The following is a 21,471-nucleotide window of genomic DNA, read 5'->3' as shown; positions in this document are numbered from 1 at the left end:
ATCAGCCTCTTGTCCTTACAATTCCCTCTACATTGCCATCTGCAGTATCATAATATGTCACTTCTCCTCAGCAGTGTTTGCTACCTCGGGATAATGTTCAGATTTCTCAGTATGGAGATCCTTTGGGTAGTGGCAGGAAAAAAGTGCCCACTGGCAGGGAAATGCCCCTGGAACTTTCAGTCATTTGCGAGTGCCTGAGCCTCTTCAGGCACGTACCACAAATCAAATCCTGCCACAACAGAGTGAAGGAAAACACTCGTTTCTTATTATCCTAAGTATTTATGAAGGAAGTGATATGATGTGTGAGATTTGTTCTAGTAATACGTATTCCAGAAAAGAAAAAAAAAAGGTGTGTGGCAACGGGGGAACAGATGAAACAAGACTGACAGAACACTGATAACTGCTGGATATGGGGGATGGTTATGTGGGGAGGGAGTTGTCACGTCACCCATTCTATTTTCATGTATGCTTGAAATTCTTTATAATTAAGAGTTTAAGAACTTTTAAAATAATCAAGGCTCAATAATTGCTTAAAATAGATGGGCTATCAGCTAGGATTTAAAAAACCTCTTATAGAGAGGTTTGCTATGACAGGATAGGACTGTGCACAAATGCAATGAGGTTTATACATTTGTCAGAAATTCTCTTTAACAAGAAAATTCTGGAGCCCAAATGAATGATATGCATCAAAGAATAGCTAGCCCCGGGGTTTTTAATAGAGATTCAAAGTCCCCTCAAGGATCCGCGATGGGTGGTAGTAGGTTAATAAACTGTAAAATCTTGATTAGACAGGCTGATGTATATCTCTCTGGGGAGACGATCTAAAGCTTACATCAGATTTATAAAGGGATTGATAACCATCACCCTTCCTAACCACCGCCCCCGCCCCCGCCCCAAGAAAACCTTAGGACATATTAAGCATATTTCCATGGTTGGAAATAGTTTTCAAACAGAAGACACAATTATGAGTTAAAGATGAGGAAAAAATGGTAATGAAATAGTCTGACTTTACGACAAGGGCAGTACACCTTGTTTGTGACTCAGACTAAAGATGTGCAGGTAACTAGGGGTGTGGGCATTCCAAGAATCGCACAGGGAACAGCCCGCCTCCAGTATTCTTTCACATTTCTAAATCCAGAGCATAACAGGTGTTCGTTTCTCTTACTTATCAGGAATCCAGAGTCTAACGGTCCTGTCTCGTGAAGCAGATGCCAGTAAGTTTCCAAGTGGAGAAAACTGCACGCTGGTTACAATGTCCTTGTGACCCACATATCTGAAAGCTCTAGCTTGCGGCTTGAAACTCCACAGCATGAGAAACGTATCCCAAGAACCGGTAGCTATTAAGAAATAGAAGAACAAAACCACTGTGTGTTAAAACACGAATGTAGGCATGTCTCATTACAATGGGCAGCATATCTAAGAAAAAGACGTCCAGGTAACAGAGGGGCCTGGAGGTTGTGCGACAGACCAAGCAATGGCAAAAACATTTGTAAAAGAAACCCAAAGCCACATCACTAATATGCAAGCTTGGCTGTGTCCTATGTAGCCACAGAGCAGGATTATTGGCCCCTGTATTTGGTTAGAACTCAATGACTATTTACTAGAAGAAGGCAGCACAATACAACAGAGACACAGGAGTAGGAGTCAGTTCTGTCTCTCTCAGGTTGACTGCGAAAGTAACTTAATCTTTGTGTCATAAGGACTGAATGCTTTTCCTGAGAGGGCTGGATGAGAATGATTTTTTTAAACTGTTTATGCAGAGATAACTTCACAGTTATAGAACAGTCATAAAAATAGTATAAAGAACATTAATATACCCTTTACCAGATCCACCTGTTGTTACTATTTTGCCCCATTTGGTTTATAATTTGCTCCTGTGCGCACTCTTTTTCTGTACACAAGCATTGTATGTGTGGGCACATTAAAGACTGGAAACTGGATGGGATCACTCAGGCAGTGAGTCTAGATAAAGAAGAGGGTGCAGATACTTAACCTGGAGAGAAGGGAGAGACAGGAAGGAGCCATAAATGGAGGGGGAGGGGGCAAGGAGACTGGTGTCCAGGAATTCAGGATGTGTTCCAAGAGGCTGACGGGCTGTGTGAAGTGCTTTGAAGAGATCTGGTTAAGATCAGGCCTGAACACGACCAGCTACATAATTTGGGGGGTCCAGTGTAAATGTGGAGGCCCTTGTGGGAAATCATTAAGAATTTCAAGACCATGATAGCAGAGCATTAAACCAAGTATGAGACCTACGCAACGATACAGGTCATTTGTCCAAGAAGCCAGCCCTAGGCCCGAGGATCAAACGTTGGCTTGGCAACAAGATTTGTTTCAGTGAAGTGGTGGGATCAAAGCTGGAATGGTGTGGGTGGAGGAGAAAATGGGAGGGAGGCAGTGGAGGGAGTTAATACACAATTGATCCATGAACTCACTGAAGGTTTACAGGGTCACTAATGTTCAATATGACAAGGACCAGAAAAAATGTTATTATAGGATCATGGTGAAGCAACAATTGATTAGGGGTGGCATGGGCTGGGTGGGGGGGAGGGGCAGAGGGCAGAGCCAGAGGAATGAGAACATGACACTTAACTGAGAAGGTGCCACAGGACTTGAGCCTTTACATATTTTGTCAGAAAAGGAAAAGGACATCTTAAGCAGAGTAGATGCTCAAAAATCATAAATTTAGAGTTGATGGCTACATTAAAGCAACACTTGGCTATTATCAGCCTGAGACCCGCTAAAGAGAAGTGATGAGAGGGCAGGATGAACGCGTGGTTTAAAGGACAGCAAAACCTTACAGCAAGGTGGCATTTCCAAGCCCTAATAATTATGAAACACTAGAAGCAGGGATGTCCCAATTACAACTGTGTGGCTCAGGGTACACTCTACTTTTTCTTCCAAATTTCAAGAAAACAGAAAAAAAGACTAACAATCTACAAAAAGCCCATGAATGCATTCTTATTGGAAACTCTGAAAACCAACACTGAATTTCCCTCCTTACTTCCTTAACCCTGCGCCACCAAACCCTAATACCACAATAATAAAAGGTGTTTGATTATTGGTGTCCATGTTGTACAGTGTCAACCTGGAATTTGCTTTCATACATTTCTAGTGAACCACACCCTCTATAAACATTACCACATCATTTAAAATGTCAAAGCTTGTACCTAATCGTCATCTGACTCATCTATTTTAAGATAAACTATCAAAGGGAGGAAGTTAAAAATTTAACCATTAAATCTACCCATTTAAAAAAAAGTATTTATATTTTATAACAATAATCTATTGTTTCAAGAAATCCTCATTAGGACAAAAGAAAGAACAAAGTCCACAGTCACCTAGGCCAGTGTCAGGTCTCTGGAGGTGACAACAAAGAGCATACTAATGGTTTGCTCTCCATAATGTCCAAAAGGCCAACAGTTATTGCGTCACCTTAAGTAGCAATAACTTTCTTTCCTCAACCCGAGCTCTCTCATTGATTTAACCAAAATCAACTACAGTTAACTGGAGGTTTGCTTTGCGAGGAATACCTTTTTCTGGAAAGAGATGGTACTGCCTCCCAATTATTGCATTTGTTGTTAAATTATCTTTTCTAACGGTAATAAATGTATATGATGCAGAATTCTAGTATTACAAGAGTATTTACCAAATTTCCTTCCAGCCCTTGGCCACCTGGTTTCCCTTCCTAGAGGCATAGTTAACATATTTGTTTAAGCACATAGGACAGAGGATACTCATTTCCTTGAGTATCCTCCCGTGTGTTTAAGCAAATATGTGTGTCAAATTACTTTTTTTTCTGGATTTTTTTCTTCCATTTTTATTGAGATATAATTGACATACAGCACTGTATAAGTTTACGGTGTACAGCATAATGATTTGACTTACACACATCAAATGATGACCACAGTAAGTTTAGTGAACATCCACCATCTCATAGAGATCCAGTAATGAAATAGGGAAAAAAATATTTTTCCTCATGATGAGAACTCTTAAGAGTTTACTCTCTTAACAGCTTTTATATACAACGTACAGCAGTGTCAATTATAGTTATACACCCCTAGTACTTATTTACCTTACATCTGGAGGCTTGTACCTTCTGACGACCTCCATCCAAATCCCCCTTCCCCCACCACTGCCTCTGGTAATCACAAATCTGATCTTTTTTAATGAGTTTGTTTTTTTCCTGTTGTTTCCTTGCCATTAGACTCAGGATATACACTTTTGACAAGAACACCACAAAAATTATGTTGTGCCCTTATCAGTGCATCATATCAGGGTACGCTTGGTATCTGTCCCAGTACTGGTGAGATTAACTTTGATCACTTGGCTTAGGTAGTTTTTGCCTTGTAAAGTTAGTATTTTTCCACTTTGTAATTAATTAGTATTTTTTCGGGAGATACTGTAAACTATATAAATATCCTCTTCCTCAATAAACTGTCACCCACTAATTTTAATTAATTAATTAATTTATTTTTGGCTGCGTAAGGTCTTTGTTGCTGTGAGAGGGCTGTCTCTAGTCACGGAGACCGGGGGCTACTCTTCTTTGCGGTATGTGGGCTTCTCATTGCGGTGGCTTCTCTTGTGTGTTGCGGAGCATGGGCTCTAGGCACGTGCGCTTCAGCAGTTGTGGCGCACAGGCTTAGTTGCTCCGCGGCATGTGGGATCTTCCCGGACCAGGGCTTGAACCCGTGTCTCCTGCATTGGTGGGCGGATTTTCAACCACTGTGCCACCAGGGAAGTCCATCACCCACTAATTTTAGCATCCTTCAATGATTTTCCAACCCATTATTCTTCCTATGGTTTACTAATTAATGTTTAATTAATGAACTAATGTTTAATTTGTTAATTTGTTACTTTAAGGAAGAATCTTCTCTTTTTCTCCACTTATCTACTTATTCAGATACTTGTTCGTATCAGTGTGAACTCAGATTATTTTACTCAGTGGGTTATAATTCAAAGCTATCATTATTTATTTTGACTCATATTGTTCCAGATTTGGCTAGTAAGAGCCCCTTAAAGCTGGCCTCTGTGTCCTTCTGATATGTGTCCATCATTTTGAATACTTCCTTACTTCTAGAATTACAAGATGTTCCAAGATGTACTTTCCCTGCTCCAGCCCTGGAATAGGTCTTTTCTCCCCAAGAAGCTCCGATTCCTCTTAATAGAGAGTGGTATTTAGAAACCAAGATCTGGAAACTATGTTTGCTCATTGCTACTGCTGTGACAGCTAACAGAACTAAGAAATAAGGTATAAATAGAAATCTCAGCAGGCAGAACTAAGAAAGCAGATATAAATAGAAAGCTGTATCTATCAATATGTAGAAATGAAGATAAAGATATTAAAAACCATGAGTTCATATTGATAACTCTAATTCCATCTAACAGCACCAAATACATTCCAGCCCTCCCTCTTCTTACATTTATAACTCTCTTCCCCCACAGTAAAAAATCTGGCTCACGTTACACTCAATATATTTTTGTTCAAGTCTAGAGCACGCAAACGGTTTCAGAATCACTAACCCACACCCCTGCAAAAAGCGGTGCTACTAACTAGAGTTCAGGGTGCAGTTTTACTCCTTTTGATCTTGCCAGCCTTGGTTTTATTCTTTATTAGAGCAAATCTACTTCAGTTTTAAATTTAGTTTTCGGGCATGCCCTTTATTTCAGATGTGGTCCTGATGCCTAAGGCCTGGCCTCCCTGGTGTCTCGCCTGAGATGCTGGGCAAGATCTCCCCTTTGTCTGAGCTAGAGCTGGAGCGCTCTAGCCCGGCATGGTCACTGGGCTCACCACTCCTCTTTCAGCCCGGCAGGAAGGGGTCTCCGCTAGACCTCACACTCTCTCAACTTGCACCTCAGCCAAAACTGCAGCAGGCCCCACAGACATCTGAGGCCACGTACCCCACTCAGCAGCAGCTTCTCAGGAACCCTGCCACACGCATTCAGCCCGGACACAGGCAGAAGAACTAAGACCTCTGCTCCGCTTTGCTCTACCTCTGCTGTGCAGCAGGAAGAGTGCCCCCGGGGAGAAAGCCAAGTAGGGAGGAGCTCACCTTCGTTGCAAGAAGGTGTTTCCTTCTTGCAAGGATCACCGGTTTACATTCCCTGTTTGCTCAATGCCCGAAAACAGTTGCCTCATATATTCTGTCTCATTTTACAGTTGTTTTCAGCTGGAGGGCAAGTTTGGTTACCAGTTACTATCGTGTCTGGAGGCAGAAGTTGGCCTTAGTCTTTTTAATAGCTGCATAGTATTCTATGGTGTAGCTATACCTTAATTTATCTAAGCAGTCTACCCTATTTAGGTTGTTTACAAATGATGCTGCAATGTACATGTGTCATTTCTGACATATGCAAAATAACACTGTGATAAATGCCCAAAAGAATTATTGATGGGTCAAAGAGTACATATTTTAGAATTTACTAAAAAGGTCCATGTTCATAATATAGTATCTTTCACAACTTTATAAATTTGGATTATATTCCTCTTAGGCCTTTTCATTCCATAATCAAGAGAGTCCTAATAACTCAATCACCTCCATATAGAAATTCTTGAATTTTTCAATTATTGCAGAAGTCCCTCAATATATTTCCTACCCTCATTATGTTCTGCTTTAAAACCCACTACCAGAATGAAACTCAGCTCTCTAGTTTGAGGGCACCATGATTTTGTACTTTCTGTTGCATTTCCAGGTTCATGGTGGTCTTTGGTTCACAACAGAAACACTGGACCACCTTCTTCAGGAAAATATAAACAAGGAAATCTTCTAAGGAAATCTAAGAGAAGGAGTTCACTGTAAGTATTTTTTTTTTTTGCGGTACGCGGGCCTCTCACTGTTGTGGCCTCTCCTGTTGCGGAGCACAGGCTCCGGACGCACAGGCTTAGCGGCCATGGCTCACGGGCCCAGCCGCTCCGCGGCATGTGGGATCCTCCCAGACCGGGGCACGAACCTGCGTCCCCTGCATCGGCAGGTGGACTCTCAACCACTGCGCCACCAGGGAAGCCCAACTATAAGTATTTTTAGGAAAAGAAAAATAAAATGTAATCCCCAGGCATACACATCCATAAACCCAGACAGAAGGGAGATGGTTGCACAATAAAAAGATAATATTCTAACCGTAACTAGATAAACTTTAATACCCTATCTAATACTTTCAGAATTGTTTGTACAATCCAAGCACTATGTAATAGTATAATTAAGTGATGGCACTGACTTAAAATTCCTGTCTGAATGAGGGAATAATTTTCTTGCTAGCTGACACTAAGTAGTTAGCTTGCTGGTGTAAGCAGAGTCTCAAAGGAGTTGTGACTGCTTTAAGAATAATCTTTAGTAATGACAATGTGGAGAAATTTAACGTATTCAAATTCTGTATCTCGATGAGGGGTGACAATCTTAACACAAACCCTTCTCGAGTTGTCACTGTGGGCCGAGTACTTTTAAGAACTTGGTAAACATCCTTTTACATAATCCTCACAACGAGGTAGGTGACCATTATTATCCCTTTTTTACAGATGAGGAAATGAGGCTTGGTGAGGTGAAGTAACTTGCCCAGAGTCACGCACGTTGAAAGGAGTAGAGCTCCGTGTTTAACCGGGTCTATCAGACTCCACAGCCGCGGCATTTAACCAAGAACCCAGTGCTTGGAGAAGCTCTGGGGATTTACTGATTATCCCCATTGGAATTACTTGGGGACCTTGTGAAAAAACGTGTATTTCTAGTAAGTTACATTCTCTGGAGTAAAACCCAGGAATCTGAACTTTTGATCACTTTCTCAGTCCATTCTGATATATGTGGACATCTGAGAAATACTGCACTCTGCTACTGCCTCTCAGTGTGTACCCGAGCTTACTTTAGCGCTTGGGAGCAATTTTTAAAACTATAACAGTAGGAGGAACTTAAGTAAATCTGCTACACAGGTTGCCATCAAGAACCAGAATAGAAAAAGAATTTCTGGCAAACTTTAATTATAGTTTCACTGTGAGGAAAATAACTTAAAAATTCACAATTTCATTCTGCCTCTATTCAGAAAGAAAAAGGAGATGTAAACTTGTCCTATACTGTCATTTACTCTACAAACGTCCCACAGATTAAATAGGGAATGAATCAATGACAGGGTAACCTTGAACACAAAAAGAGGAAAAGGTGACAACATCAATGTTAAAATATATCGTTTTAAATGGAAGCTTCTAAAGTGCAGCTCAGATTGTGCACGTCACATGAAAATGCTCTTAAACTCTTCCAACATCTGCATAAACTTAAGTGTGCCCCTCTGGGAAACTGCCCTAATGGAAAAGAGTGTGTCTCCAGAGGCCGACTGGAAGCCAGGCTCACCCAAGCTCTGCTGCTTGCTAGCTATACCGCCTCAGCAAAGTTACTCAACTTCCAGTCTCTGTCTGCATAAAGAGGGATGGTATTTCACAGGTGGTCATTTTTTCCCATCCTCTCCTCTCTGATCACCTTCCAACTCATCCTGTGAAACCCAAGAGCCCACCACCTTCCAAGAGGCTACTGAGTATAAATCCACCATGCTTCATGCTGTTTCCTCCAGTCATGAGCAGGAATTTAAGCCTTCAGCCTCTCTGGTCATCAATTACCCTGCACTCTCTCCCATAATGCTCCAGATAGCCCCTTAGCTGACCCTGGTACCCATGCCTGCTCTCCTTCCCCAAAGCTACCACGGGCCAGAGAAACACCCACTACATGATCCCTCTTGTATACACATCCTCCTCTCTGAAAGTCCCTCCTCTTACTAACCTACTTACACTTTGACTCTGCTCGGGGACATCAAGTTCCCTGCAGCCCTTTCAAGCAACAATCATTTTCTCTTTCACACTTCAGGTCTTTCTCTCCGTTCTAACTCCTGGTATTATTAGTTCATTCAACAGATATCTCACCCCTACCACATGTAAGGCATGGTGGGCGGGGTGGGGAGAGTCCTGAGTAACGATACAGGCAAAAATCTCTGAATAGGGAGCTTAATTTTTTTTTTTTAATTTAAGTTTGTGTGAAGCTTTATTTCATTTACGTAACTTCTTTGGGTTTCAGTAGACGCATTGTTTTAATGAACATTTCAATAAATGCAAAATCAAATATACTGGCAGGTCACAAACTTATCTGAAAATTGCAGGAGAGCTCTTGACTCGGGCAGCATTTTCAAGTGCTAAAATCTATATTGCATCTCAGACACAGGATCTTAATGGAAGAAAGTATCTTTCTCCAAAGCCATGTGAACAGTACACCTATCACCGTTCTCCCAGCAAAATCTGCTTTAGCCATGATAACACCCAAAGCAAAGACCAATGATTATCTTGTCAGCACTTGTCCATGTGCCTCTTTGTGCTGAGCTACTTTATTTGTAAAACAGGGAGCCCTGGTATAGGCTTAAATTTAAGCAGAGAAGAGGGAAACAAGTCAATTAGCAGGCAAGCATATCACTTTAAATTGTGCTAAGAGACATGAACGATAAAGCAGGATGTCACATGAGAATTTTTCATGGGCATAGAATACTTTATTCAGATGGAGTAATCAGTGGCATTTTAAGTGGAGGCATGAAGCACAGGAAGGAGCCAGCCAACCAGAGTGAGGTGGTGATGAATATTTCAGACTAAAGGGACAACCAGGCCTCTCCAAAGACCTTTTCTTCCATGCTTCCTAAGCAGCCCATTTCATGGTCAAACCCTGGACTTTGTCGCCAGCAGAACCAACACTTCCCTGATTGCTAAATGAAACCCACTACCCTTTGATAACATGCTTTTCTTATAGCTTCTTTTCTGGATGAGCTTCTAAGTCATCCAGAACTCCAATCCATTGACCTATGTTCTCCACTGAGGCTCTCTATCACTATCTTCATTTCACTATCTGATTTATAATCCTCACTTCTCTCCTTATCCAAATTATAAACCCCTTCTTACACATATATTCAATCCTTTGACTTTTCCTCCTTCCTTTAAATTCCCCTGGCAAAATCCCAGTCGCTCTGCCTTTTCTGAGACTATATCTGTGCCAGTGAGAATTGCTAGACACACTCCCAGGAAGACTGGAAATACTATAAATTCATGATCGCTAATTGCACACAGATCTTCCACACTACCCAGTGGTGCTCAATTCTATAACAGTTCCCTTCCCCACTCTTTCTAATGACTATTTAATATCTTCTTCTCTCTCTTCTACATTTTTACTCCACTCTATCTACACCTTGGCTTTCATAATACCTTACTATAATGGGTTCCCCTCCTATTTTTCCGACTATTCCTTCTTTGATTCTTTTGTCATTTCCTCTTCTGATCCAAAGGTTGGAGAGCCTTAGGACTCAGAAATGGACCATTTGCCCTCATTGTTCTATGTTTTTCCCAGGTGACCTCATCTATTCCCATGACTTTAAATACCATTTGTATGCTAGTAACTCCCAAATTTCTCTTTCCCAGGCTATCACCGAGTTTGAAGACCACCATCCTAGTCTGAACCACCATCATCTCCTGCTGATATAATAGCTCCTAATTGATTTCTCTACTCACAGTGGTTCAATCTCCACGTAGTAACCAGAGTGATCTTTTTGAGGTATAAATCATATTGTATCATTCCCTCATTTAAAATCCTTCAACAAATTTCCATGACTCTCAGAACAAAAGCCTAAAACATGCCCTCTTAGTTTCCTGTGGCTGCCATAACAAATTACCAAAAGCTTGGAGGCTTAAAGCAACAGAAATTTATTCTCTCACGGTTCTGGAGGCCAGAAGTCCAAAATCAAGGTGTTGGCAGGATCACACTCCCTCTAAAGGCTCTAGAGATTTCATTCCTTGCCTTTTCCAGCTTCTGGCGCCTCCAGGAGCTCCTTGGCCAGTGGCTCTATCATTCCGATCTCTGACTTCATGTGGCCTCCTCCTCTTATCTCCTCTGTATGTCTCATTTTAGGGCCCACCCAGATAGTTCAGGAGGATCCCTGCTCAAGATCCTTGATTACATCTGCAAAGAACTTTTCTTTCAAATAAAGTCACATTTACAAGTTCCAGGGATTAGGACATGGACATATCTTTTGGGGGGTCGCCGTTTAACCCACTATAGCCTCCAAAGACAACTCAAGCTGCCTCGGCCTCCCCCTGCAATTTCACCTCCTAAAGCTCTCTTTCTTCCTTTGTTTACAGGCTCTACCCATTCTGGCCTTTTATTTCCTTGATCAAGGACAAGCTCTTTCCCACCCTTGATTTTTGCTTATTCTATTCTGTCTCTAGTCTTTGCCTAGCTAGCTCCTCCTTCAGGTCTTGAGCTAAATCTAACTTCCACAGAGAAGTGTTCTTTGACCCCATAAACTTAAGTACTTTGCCCCAGTTTTCATCCCTCAAAGAAACCTGTTCCTTTTCTTCACAGCATTTGGTTGTTTTCCAGTTTGAAGTTGTATCTGCACATGATTTGTATGTTTACTTGTTAATATCTGTCTCTATCACTGGACTGTGAATTCTTCCTACCATCATAAGAAGCACACCTGTTTTGTACATCTCTGTATGTACACCCAAGCATAAGACAGCACCTGACACATAGCAGAATTAACTTTAAAGAAAAAAAAAAAGAGTACTAAGTAAATAGAGTACCTCCTATTCCTTTTATGAAGAGGATTAGATAAGTGTAAATAAATGGGTTAGAATGATGATCAGACAGCTGAGGACACTGCTGGCCTGCAGCAGACATCCCTTCCCAGCCAGCCTGGGAAATGATCAAGTTGGGCACAAAAGGAAAAGTAGTATCTGACTACTAACTAGCAAGTTAGAAGGAGTTCTCTAGTCTTCAGTTCTGCCACAGACAATTATATACTCTGGGAACTCGTTTCACCTTTTATAATAATCTCTACCTCCTGTTCAAAAGGATTGAGGTTTTTTTGAAATCTTAAGAAAAAACTCCAATACAAACTGGTTTCCACCTGCACCCTCATACGAAGCTCGGAGATTCACATATTTATCTAACTTCCTTAATTCTGCTGAATTACAGCATGACTCAAGTATCAACAATAAATACTGCTGGCCTGTTTTAAAGTCTAGTATGCACAGAGGGACAGAGAAAAGAGCAATCTTTTCTGAGACACATGAAATTCTCCAGCCTCTTTTTCTCCCCTGAACTTTTTTTTAATTGAGATACAATTCACATACCACAAATTCACCCTTTTAAAGTGTACAATTCAGTGTTTTGCCCAAAGTTGTACAACCACTGTCACTAATTCCAGAACATTCTCATCACCATCACCACACCCTCCAAAAAAACCCATCCTCATTAGCAATCATTCTCTATTCCTGCCTCCCCCAGGCCCTGGCAGCCACTAATATTGTCTCTACGGATTTTCCAGTGTTTTCTAACGTTCATGAAACTGAAACACAGAGAGATGAAATGATCTGCATAGGGTTGCAGTCACTTAGAAACTTACTAGCAAGATTATATTACTCATTATTAGGAAGATCATAACATATATTTATAGTAACGTTTTAAACTGTACATAAAAAAAAAAGATCAGTGAAAATATGTTTAGCTTGACTACACATACCCTAAACGTGGCTATAAGACATCTGATATACAAAGCGGAGTCCTTGGGCTGGTGATGCTCAGGCAGTGTTTCAGGCCAGGGAGAGGCAGGGGTGGAGGGTGTTTGGAGGGAATCACTAAAAGAGGGACAGAGATGCTACTGGTGGACAGGAATTGCACTTAGGGACAGGGTGATGCAGAGAGAAGGTTGAGGGAAATGGGAAGCTATGCAGTTTACAGGACAGACATTTCTTTTCGGCCCAGGGTTCTGAAATTTGTGCTAAGGTGCCCACGTACCCACTTGCCTCCTTCTATAGTGTCCCCAATTTGTCCCAGAGATCTCCGATCATTTCCAGTTTGTTTATGAGTAGTTAATGCACGAGTAGTGTTAACACCACTTCAGAATACTTGCTGGTTAATGACACTTTGCAAGATAATACATGAAATTCAACTTTTTAAAATATTCTACTGCCTGCATTGTCAAATAAGTAAAATAATTACAAGCTAACTTACTTCTATTACCATCAATAAATGTGTACACAGGAAGAGTGACCCCAGGGACTAAAATCATCAGAATCCATTTGCAAAAATAATTAGGCACACATTTTATTTTATATGTCTTAATCAATATTGCAAATACCATTAACAAAAGGAAAAAAGGATGGAAACCGCTCATCACACACAAAAAAATTCATCGTTCAAAAGAGATTAATCTGAACCTCAACATTCCTTGTGCTCATTTTAAAACATTATTAAAACATCAATAGAAAAGGACAAAAAAGTCAAAACTAAGTATTTTATTAATTAAAATTGAGACCCTAAACCAACTAAAATTACACAACTGAAAAATAACCTCCTATCATCAACCTAGAAAAGTGAGATTTGCCAACAATTAATGAATACTCAGGAGCCTACTACTGGGTGCACAGACAAATTTTCGTTTACAAACAAGTTATTCTGAGTTATAGAGATCCTGTAGATGACCAGATTATCATTTTTTTAAATGGCTGCTAAAAATGACTATTTACTCAACATATTCATAGAACTGAACACTAAATAACATAGTGACCATTTAAAGTTGAAACTTCTTGTCTACCAAATTTTTTATAAAACTGTTTTTAAGCATATAAATTAAAAGATCAACTCTTAATTATCTACTGCAAAAGAGAGCTTTGGTACCAATAAATTAGAAGTAGGCAATCAAAATATACTTTGTAGTTTTACAGTGTATTTTAGGAATTAAATTGGAAATGCCTATATATGAAAATTGGGTCTCATTCTTCCGTTACCTACATTACTGTGAGGAATGAACAGCCCACTGATTCCAAATTACTGATATAAATAAAACACTAGCCTAAAATTTCTTCCAAAAAGATTAACAGGTCACACCCTGCAATTTAGGCAAAAGGTAAATAAAGAATTAAGCGCTTTACTTTTCAATGCTCCCTTTTTTTTCGATGGGAGCAGCAAGATTCTAGAATAAAAATAATTCCAGTAGGTACATTTAGAATATGTCAATCTTAGTTTTCCATTTGATAGGGGGCTAAGAAGAACAACAAAAATAAATAAAAAGAGAAAGGGTGATTTTAAAGACGAAAAGGCAGACTGAGCAAGGGGTGAGGGTGCATATGGGTTTAGGAGCATATCTGCTGCCAATTAACCACATCAGAGCAGATTACAAACCCTCCTAAATTGTACCCAGGGCCATGCACACTGCACATGGAATCTGGACAATTCTTTGCTGCATAACATACAGAAAGTTATTAACACATTTTTATTTTAAGAAACAAAAGAGAAACAAAATATTCAACATACATAGCAATTTTACTTTTTGAAATGGTTATCCTACAAACTTTTCTTAAATTTAGATTTTGCAAAGTTCCTACTCTCCAAGTCATCAAGTAGACACTGAAAACAACTTCCGAGTACTGTGGACTGATGCTTTATGGAGCATGCATTTTTCACAAATCTAGAACACAATGAACTAATTAAGATTTAATTCTGAATTCAGCCTATGATTGAATTCTGGATACAACATTGGAATAAAACCAGTAAAAATAATTTTTTTAAGTATGTTTACTTCTTGCATAATTTAGTTTGGAAAATATTCATATTCTTAACCCAAAAGATAACTTTTAGAGTTTGAAAGATTAAAGATAAAAACAAAAATTGGTTCAGCAATTGTCAAAATAAAATGAATACAAACACTGACCACAACTCTCCATTCAATCCAAAATAAACCACTTCAGTTGAGCTCAGCTCACTTAATTTTTAAAACCATTTCTTTTTTTCCAGCTTCATAACTGGACTGAACGTTGCACAACAACATTACCTACGTTAGCAGGGAGGAAATAAAGGTGTTGTAAAGATTGCACAGTGACTGAATGTACAAGCATAACATTTCAGAGCTGGAGAGATCTTCAAGACCTGCTCCAGCACCCACATTTTACAGATGAGAAACTGAGGCCCAAACTAAGTCAATCAAATGACTTGACCAAAGTCACAATCATCGGCTGAGCCATTCATTCAGTCAGTCATTCACCCACAACTACTGACAGCTGCCTAAGCACCAGGCTCAGGGTTAGGTGCAGAAAACAACCTGGAAGGCAGCATCCACCATTGCCAAGGCTATCTTTTCCCCTTGTTTTCTTAAAATTGATCCTTAAAAGTCCTAATCAACAAGAAGTCTGTAGGAGAGTTCCACAGCCTTTGTAGATGTGGGCCCACTTTCAGTTTCACACATTTCAGCAAATGCAGCTGTCCTCTGTTGTGTTAATTTTAAGTGATTAAGCATTTACTTTAAGTGATTAAGCATTAACAAGGAGAAGCACAGTATTCTGAATGAGTCCCTCTCCAATACATTCATAACTTAAGGAAGTGCAATCAGAAAATGCCCTACACACACAAACAAGTTCACAGAGAGGACAGCTTACAAAATCAGAGTGATGTGAGGTATCAGTATAGGTCAGTTAAGTCCAATAGCTCAAGTTTGCAGTCTGGAATGTAAATATCTCTCATTTCATTCAGATATGGGTATATTTTTCTGAGATGTCTGTATGTTAAAAAGACCTCCAAACTTACATTCAAATTCACATCTAATGACACATATGTCTAAACCAGGTCCTTCTCCTTAAGATTAACTTTCCTTGATTTCTATTTGAGTAAAGGAAAATTAGAATTAAAAAAATAAACAAAACCTAAAATTTAATGTGCTGGCTAAAGGAAATTCAAATTCTATGTACAATAAAAATAGCAATAGCTCAAACTGCACATTTCTGAGTTGTTTTTTTGGTTTTTTTTGATGGGATGTGCAGTGAACTTACCCATCAAAATAAATCATCCCTCGTTTTGCATGGACTTTTACGTTCTTTAACGTTAAGTCTGGCACTTAAATGTTTTGTGTATCTCAAGTCAAATTCATTAAGAAGAGACCATATTGACAAAGCTCTTAAATAAAACCCATAAGTAAGGCACTTTGAAATATTAAACAGCAGCTCTCTGTGTACCCAGTTTCAGTGTTTTTACCAAAATGATCCACAGCTTTTACAGAGCTCTTGCAGATGACCACTGGGTGAATGCTGATAAACTTAATCTTCACTGAGGCTCTCTGAAGGCTCTTTGACTTTGCTCAAGCTATCGTCAGCTCAGGACGAGAAAGTGCTGTTATGCTCTTCTACTTCTCAAACTTCCAGATTTGATTTTTATCTAGAGCATCACAAGTTCTCATTTGAACATCAGGTCGGCCCTCAGGTGTCCGGTAAGCACTAAGACACAGTCCTGAGTGGGGATGAAAAATGGTTCCATCTTCTTTAAAATACCAAATAATGTTTGCTGGAACAGGAAACCCATCTCTGGGACAATTTTGCATTCCCACATGACTTTTTTGCTCAGGAACCTCTGCACATAACTCTGTCACTGAATTAAACCTTATTTCTTTGTTCGAAGTATATTCAAAGAATTGATTGCCTCCTTGACCGTGGCATCCAAACAGTGAAAGGTTAGCACCTGTGGGGTTGTTGTCAGGAGAATTATAATCTAAACATTCAGAAGAGATCCCAATACTGCGAATAGCTCCGTGCCAGCCTGGCCTATCCTCTGGAACATGTAAATTAGAAAACACATTTTTCAAATACCAGTCAAAGCTCTTGCACCTCAGCCGTTCTCGTAGTAACTTTCTTTCAGAAATATCGCCATAAGCTTCTTTCCTTGCTGGAGGGTTTCGATTGTAGAAATGCTCTTTGTACCCGTCCATCCACACTTCCGCTGCCCGAGCAGTATTCTGCAGGAAATTGGGCCGAGCATATGGCGCCCGCTTGGGGAAAACGTGGCCCACGTGAGAACAGGGGTGGATCTCCAGTTTACCTCCACACTGCCACACCCTAAAAGACAGCTCCAGATTTTCACCTCCCCACACTTCCATCCCAGTGTCATAAGTTCCAAGGTACTGAAAATATTTTTTGCTGACAGCAAACAGTCCTCCAGCCATGGTGGGTGATCTGATTGGGTCAATTCTCGATTTCCTCCTCTCCCTTTCATGTTTGGGGACAGAATGCCACTGGAACGTTAGACGCCAGTCAAACCCACCAATCATGGGCTCCCCAGTCTGCATATAGAATTCAAAAGTATTCCAATCAATGGTGTCTATAACAGGACAAACAATTGCTGTTTCATCTTTAGCAATCCTTTCCAAAAGTGGCTCCAGCCAACCAGTATTACACTCACAGTGACAATCCAGGAAAGTGAGGACATCCCCAGTGGCAAAAGTGGCCCCAATCAGACGGGCCCTAACCAGCCCCTCCCGCTTATTTGTTCTAATCAAGCGGACTCTATCGAGATTGCTGATATAAGTTTCAAGTTGTGTCTTCAAATAAACTCTGTCGCTCAAGTCATCGACTAAGATGATCTCCTTCAAAAGGACTGCAGGAGAAGTTTCTAAAACACTGTGGATGGTGCGGAGCAAAGTCGACCAGGCTTCATTATAGAAAGCAACGATAACAGAAGTGGTGGGAAGTCTCCTATAGTTAAATTTCTTGGATTTACACTCATACATTCTTTTATCCTCTATGTGGCGGTGCAGGGAAATCCTGTCACTGAGGTAAATATTAATGGCATATCTCTCAATGAGTTCTTCTTGCTGCTTCAGTTCACCCTCCTTGAGCTGGAGTGTGCTGGCCTTCCCCCACTCCCCAAGTGCATGGGAATCTGCAGGGGGCTTCTCATAAAGCGGTCGAGACAAATCCACTGCTTTCTTCCCGGAGTCTGAGAGCTGTCTTGGGCCCCGCTCCCTGGTAAGGCCGGCTCCTGGGGAGGCATGGAGAGTGGAGACGGAGAGTTCCACCAGGAGATAGGCCACTGTTAAAAGCGCCAGCAGCAGGCAGCTTTTGCCTGCCCACGTCCACCTCACGGCCATCCGGATCCTCATTGCTGGGGCGCGGACGCGGCCACCAGAGCCACCACGCAGGGGAAGGGCTGCGGGACCCGACGCTGGAATTCCGGGCTCAGGTAGAAGCGAACTTCCCAGCAGGTTCCTCCTTTCAAGCAGGCGCTCGGCTCCTTTCCAGCCGCGGGGGCTCCCCGGGGGTCACTTAAGACCACCCCGTGCTCGGCCTCCGGAACAGCCCCAACGCCTCTCTCCCCACTTCCTCCTGCTGGTCTCACAACTTTTCACAAACTCTCCAGCCAACACCCCTCCCTCCCGGGGCCGAGGACAAACTCCGCCCCTTCCCACTTACTCCTCCTGGTGGTTAGTTCGCGAAAGTCGTCGGCCAGGCCCAAGCCTACAGGCGACCCTGCGGGGCCGGGCTGTGGGCCGGGCTGACCAAGGTGGCCCCAGCTCGGGCCCACTCTGGCTCCGAATGCATCTCGGCCGCTTTCAACACCACCTCCACCCATACGTCCTCAGTGGTTCTCGCGGGGGCCCGGCGTGGACAGGAGGCAAGGGTTCTGACCGGTTGAGCGTCTCATTACAAAAAGAAAAAAAGAAAACTTACCAAGTTGTTTGCCGTCGGGACTAAAGTCCGCGGAGGTGATCGCCGCTTTGTGGCCCTTAAAATAGCGCTGCAGAACGGGGTCCTCCTGGGAAGGAAAGTTGTCAAGTTTTGAAAGCAGATGCTGACCTCGAATTTGGGGGGGTCGGGCATCAACGCTGTCCCCTCCCCCGGAGGCCGGCCCGGGAACGGCCGCATCGAAGGTGGGTGTGCAGAGCAGGAGCGCCCCGCGCGAGCACACGCGGCCACCGCTACAGGGGGACGCCGAGCGCCAACTTCCCCAGCAGAGCCGGCCGAATCCTCCACTCGCGCTTCCCAGAACCGAGCGCACGCGAGGGACCACCTGGGCAGCTCCATTTAAATGCACGTTCCGGGACCCCGCCCGCTGGCACGCAGTCACAGGTGCGAGGCGGGACCCGGGCTTCGGTACTTTTCAAAAACTTCCCAGGTGATTCTGACGCAGGCTCTCCACGGAAACCCTCAGAGAATTCTGGGGTCCATGGAGCTGCCGTGGCTGTCGGAACTCCGGGACTCGGGGAGGAGTGCCCGGGAGCTCGGCCAGGGCTCTGCGCTCCCGGTGTCCCAGTGGCAGAGGACGAGTCACCGGCGCCCCGGAGCGAGGGGCGAGGAGCTAGCGGCTCGGGACCCAACTGAGGACGTCTGCCTCCATCTCCCGCCAGGTGCGGGCGCGGCCCCGACCTGGCTCCCCAGCCGGCGGGACCGGCTCCGGGGAGGCGCACCCCAGCCCGTCCTTACCGGGGCGGAGGCCATGGGGGGAACGGTTGGCTCCTGGCTCCTGCCCCCTGCCCGTGTGGGGAATCGGGGAAAGGGAGGGGGCGAGGTAGGAAGGGGGACCTTGCGGCGCCCGGAACAGTCTGCCCGGAGCGGCAGCGCCTCGCGGTCACTACAACAACGGCCCACTCAAACCCCGCGCTCCAGGCATGGCCAGCCGAGCCCCGAGGCTCCGCCCGCGCCGTAGAGAGCCTGGCCTCCGCCACCTAGCAAGCGGGAAGCCCCGGGGTCAGGTGCCGGCACACATCAAAGCCAACTTTTACTAACACCTGCGCTCCCCACGACTTGACACAAGTAGGAGGGTAGTAACCGGGATAGAAAAGAGACCGATGGGTGGGAGAGGGTAATGAGCCTGTGATCGATGCAATCAGAGTTCTATTACACGTTAAAGAGACAGCCCGCGCGAATTTCAAGCTGGTCCCAGACAGCTTATGACGCACAAGAGAGTTTGATGCGAAATGGGGCCGCTTGCTATTAATTAATATACCCAAAGGAACTAAACCTCTGGAGGACAGGCTTGAATTTATTTAATCACAAGTTTTCACACAATGCCTGGCTTGTTGTAAATACTGTATAAACGTGATGAATGAATTAATGTTGTGAATCCACTTAATGTTTTTCTGCTGTGCGTTTTCTATTCCAATCTCATTTGCATATGCTTTAGAGCAGCAAATTGATACAGCAGCATATTTAAACTTTTTAGGAAGACGTAGAAAGGAACATATTGTTTTGTTTAAATTATTGGGCAATAGTAACAATAGCCTTTGCTACAGTAGGCTTTCTTGCACAGAATATCATTGAGCTTCAGCAACACTATGAAGTTAATAGAGTTACAAAATGTTACCAACCTTTACAAATTATAAACTTGATTCTTATTTTAATTTAATTATCAACGATCACACACAGCTCTTCCAGTTCCAAGTCCATACCCTTTTTTACCCTGCCTCAAAGCTTGAAGGACTCAGCTGAAAATTATATACAGAAGATTCTTGGCAGCATAAGATGGCATAATAGACCACAGCTGGTAAGATACACATTCTATGCAAATGAAAGATAAACTATACACCAAAATTACAGATTAACTAGTTGTCTAGTGATAGAATTTAGTTTTAATGAGTACTATACATAGCAATCAAGCAAGTAGGAAATAGCTTTAGACTGCAACATTAGTTCAAGTATATGTTTGTCGAATATCTCCTGTATATTTGGCTCTGAGGAGTACAAAGGTGACTGAGGTATTTTCCCGGCCTTTAAGAACTCAACAATCTAGGTTTCTGAGTCTCATATTTTAACATGAATAATGATGATTTAGGGCAGGGGTCCCCAACTTCTGGGCCGCGGACCGCTGCAGGTCCGCGGCCTGTTAGGAACCTGGCCATACAGCAGGAGGTGAGTGGCGGGCGAGCCAGCAAAGTTTCATCTGCCGCCCCCCCGTCGCTCCCTCGCTCGCATTACCGCCTGGACCTTCCCCCCACCTCCCCTGCCACACATACACACACTCACCCCCCGTGGAAAAATTGTCTTCCACAAAACCGGTCCCTGGTGCCAAAAAAGTTGGGGACAGCTGATTTAGGGGACCTCATTCCCCAAAATGTTGAATCAGCATATAGGGGTTGGGATCGAGGACCCTATAGATGTAATAAGCCCCTTAGGTGATTGCCATGGGAGTCTCAGCTGTGTACATTGGGAAACATTGCTCTAGTTTAGGAGGTGATGTGTCCAGATTGTTGATACCAGCAATTTATCAGCAAACTGTGGCAGGACTCTAAGCTTTGCTACTTATTCCCAGTCTAGGTTTGACTTTTTTTTTTTTTTAAAAAAAGAGCAATATATTTAAAAATAATGCTGGATGCTGGTGGGAATGTAAAAGGATATAGCACTGGGGAAACAGTTTGGCAGTTCCTCAAAAAGTTAACTCCTAGGTATATACCCAAATGTATTAAAAACAGGGACTGGAACAGATACTTGTACACCAATATTCGTAGCAGCATTACTCACAATAACCAATAAGTGGAAATAATTCACGTATCCAACACGTGAATCAATAAACAAAATGTGATACCTACATAAAATGGACTGTTATTCAGTCATAAAAAGAAATTTTGATACATGTTATAACATGGGTGAACCTTAAAACGTTAAGCTAAGTGAATAAGCCAGACATAGAGGAACATATATTGTATGATTCCACC

General features: G+C 42.5%; 2 protein-coding genes across 3 annotated transcripts in view; both read right to left on the bottom strand.

The window, feature by feature from the left end:
* Window positions 1-19,574, bottom strand: part of POC1B (POC1 centriolar protein B) — a 104,531-nt gene extending 84,957 nt beyond the window's left edge. Inside the window, exons 1-3 of one of the 2 annotated variants that reach the window (XM_060165033.1) lie at window positions 19,244-19,574; window positions 18,491-18,575; window positions 1,166-1,337 (exon numbers count right to left, since the gene is read on the bottom strand). In XM_060165033.1, coding sequence (XP_060021016.1) covers window positions 1,166-1,337; window positions 18,491-18,575; window positions 19,244-19,258 — 272 coding nt within the window. In that variant the 5' untranslated portion in view covers window positions 19,259-19,574. Of the gene's footprint in view, window positions 1-1,165; window positions 1,338-18,490; window positions 18,729-19,243 lie in introns of those variants that run through there. The other variant, XM_060165034.1, reaches the window with a different exon arrangement.
* Window positions 15,917-17,922, bottom strand: GALNT4 (polypeptide N-acetylgalactosaminyltransferase 4). The gene has a single exon (XM_060165032.1). It carries the CDS (start codon window positions 17,920-17,922, stop codon window positions 16,174-16,176), a length of 1,749 nt encoding a protein of 582 aa, XP_060021015.1. The 3' UTR covers window positions 15,917-16,173.
* Window positions 19,575-21,471: the final 1,897 nt, after the last annotated feature.

The sequence above is a fragment of the Lagenorhynchus albirostris genome, chromosome 11, assembly GCF_949774975.1.
Source record: "Lagenorhynchus albirostris chromosome 11, mLagAlb1.1, whole genome shotgun sequence".
Lineage (NCBI taxonomy): Eukaryota > Metazoa > Chordata > Mammalia > Artiodactyla > Delphinidae > Lagenorhynchus > Lagenorhynchus albirostris.
The sequence above is the reverse complement of the archived record's forward strand: the minus strand, read 5'-3'. Positions and strand labels throughout refer to the sequence as shown.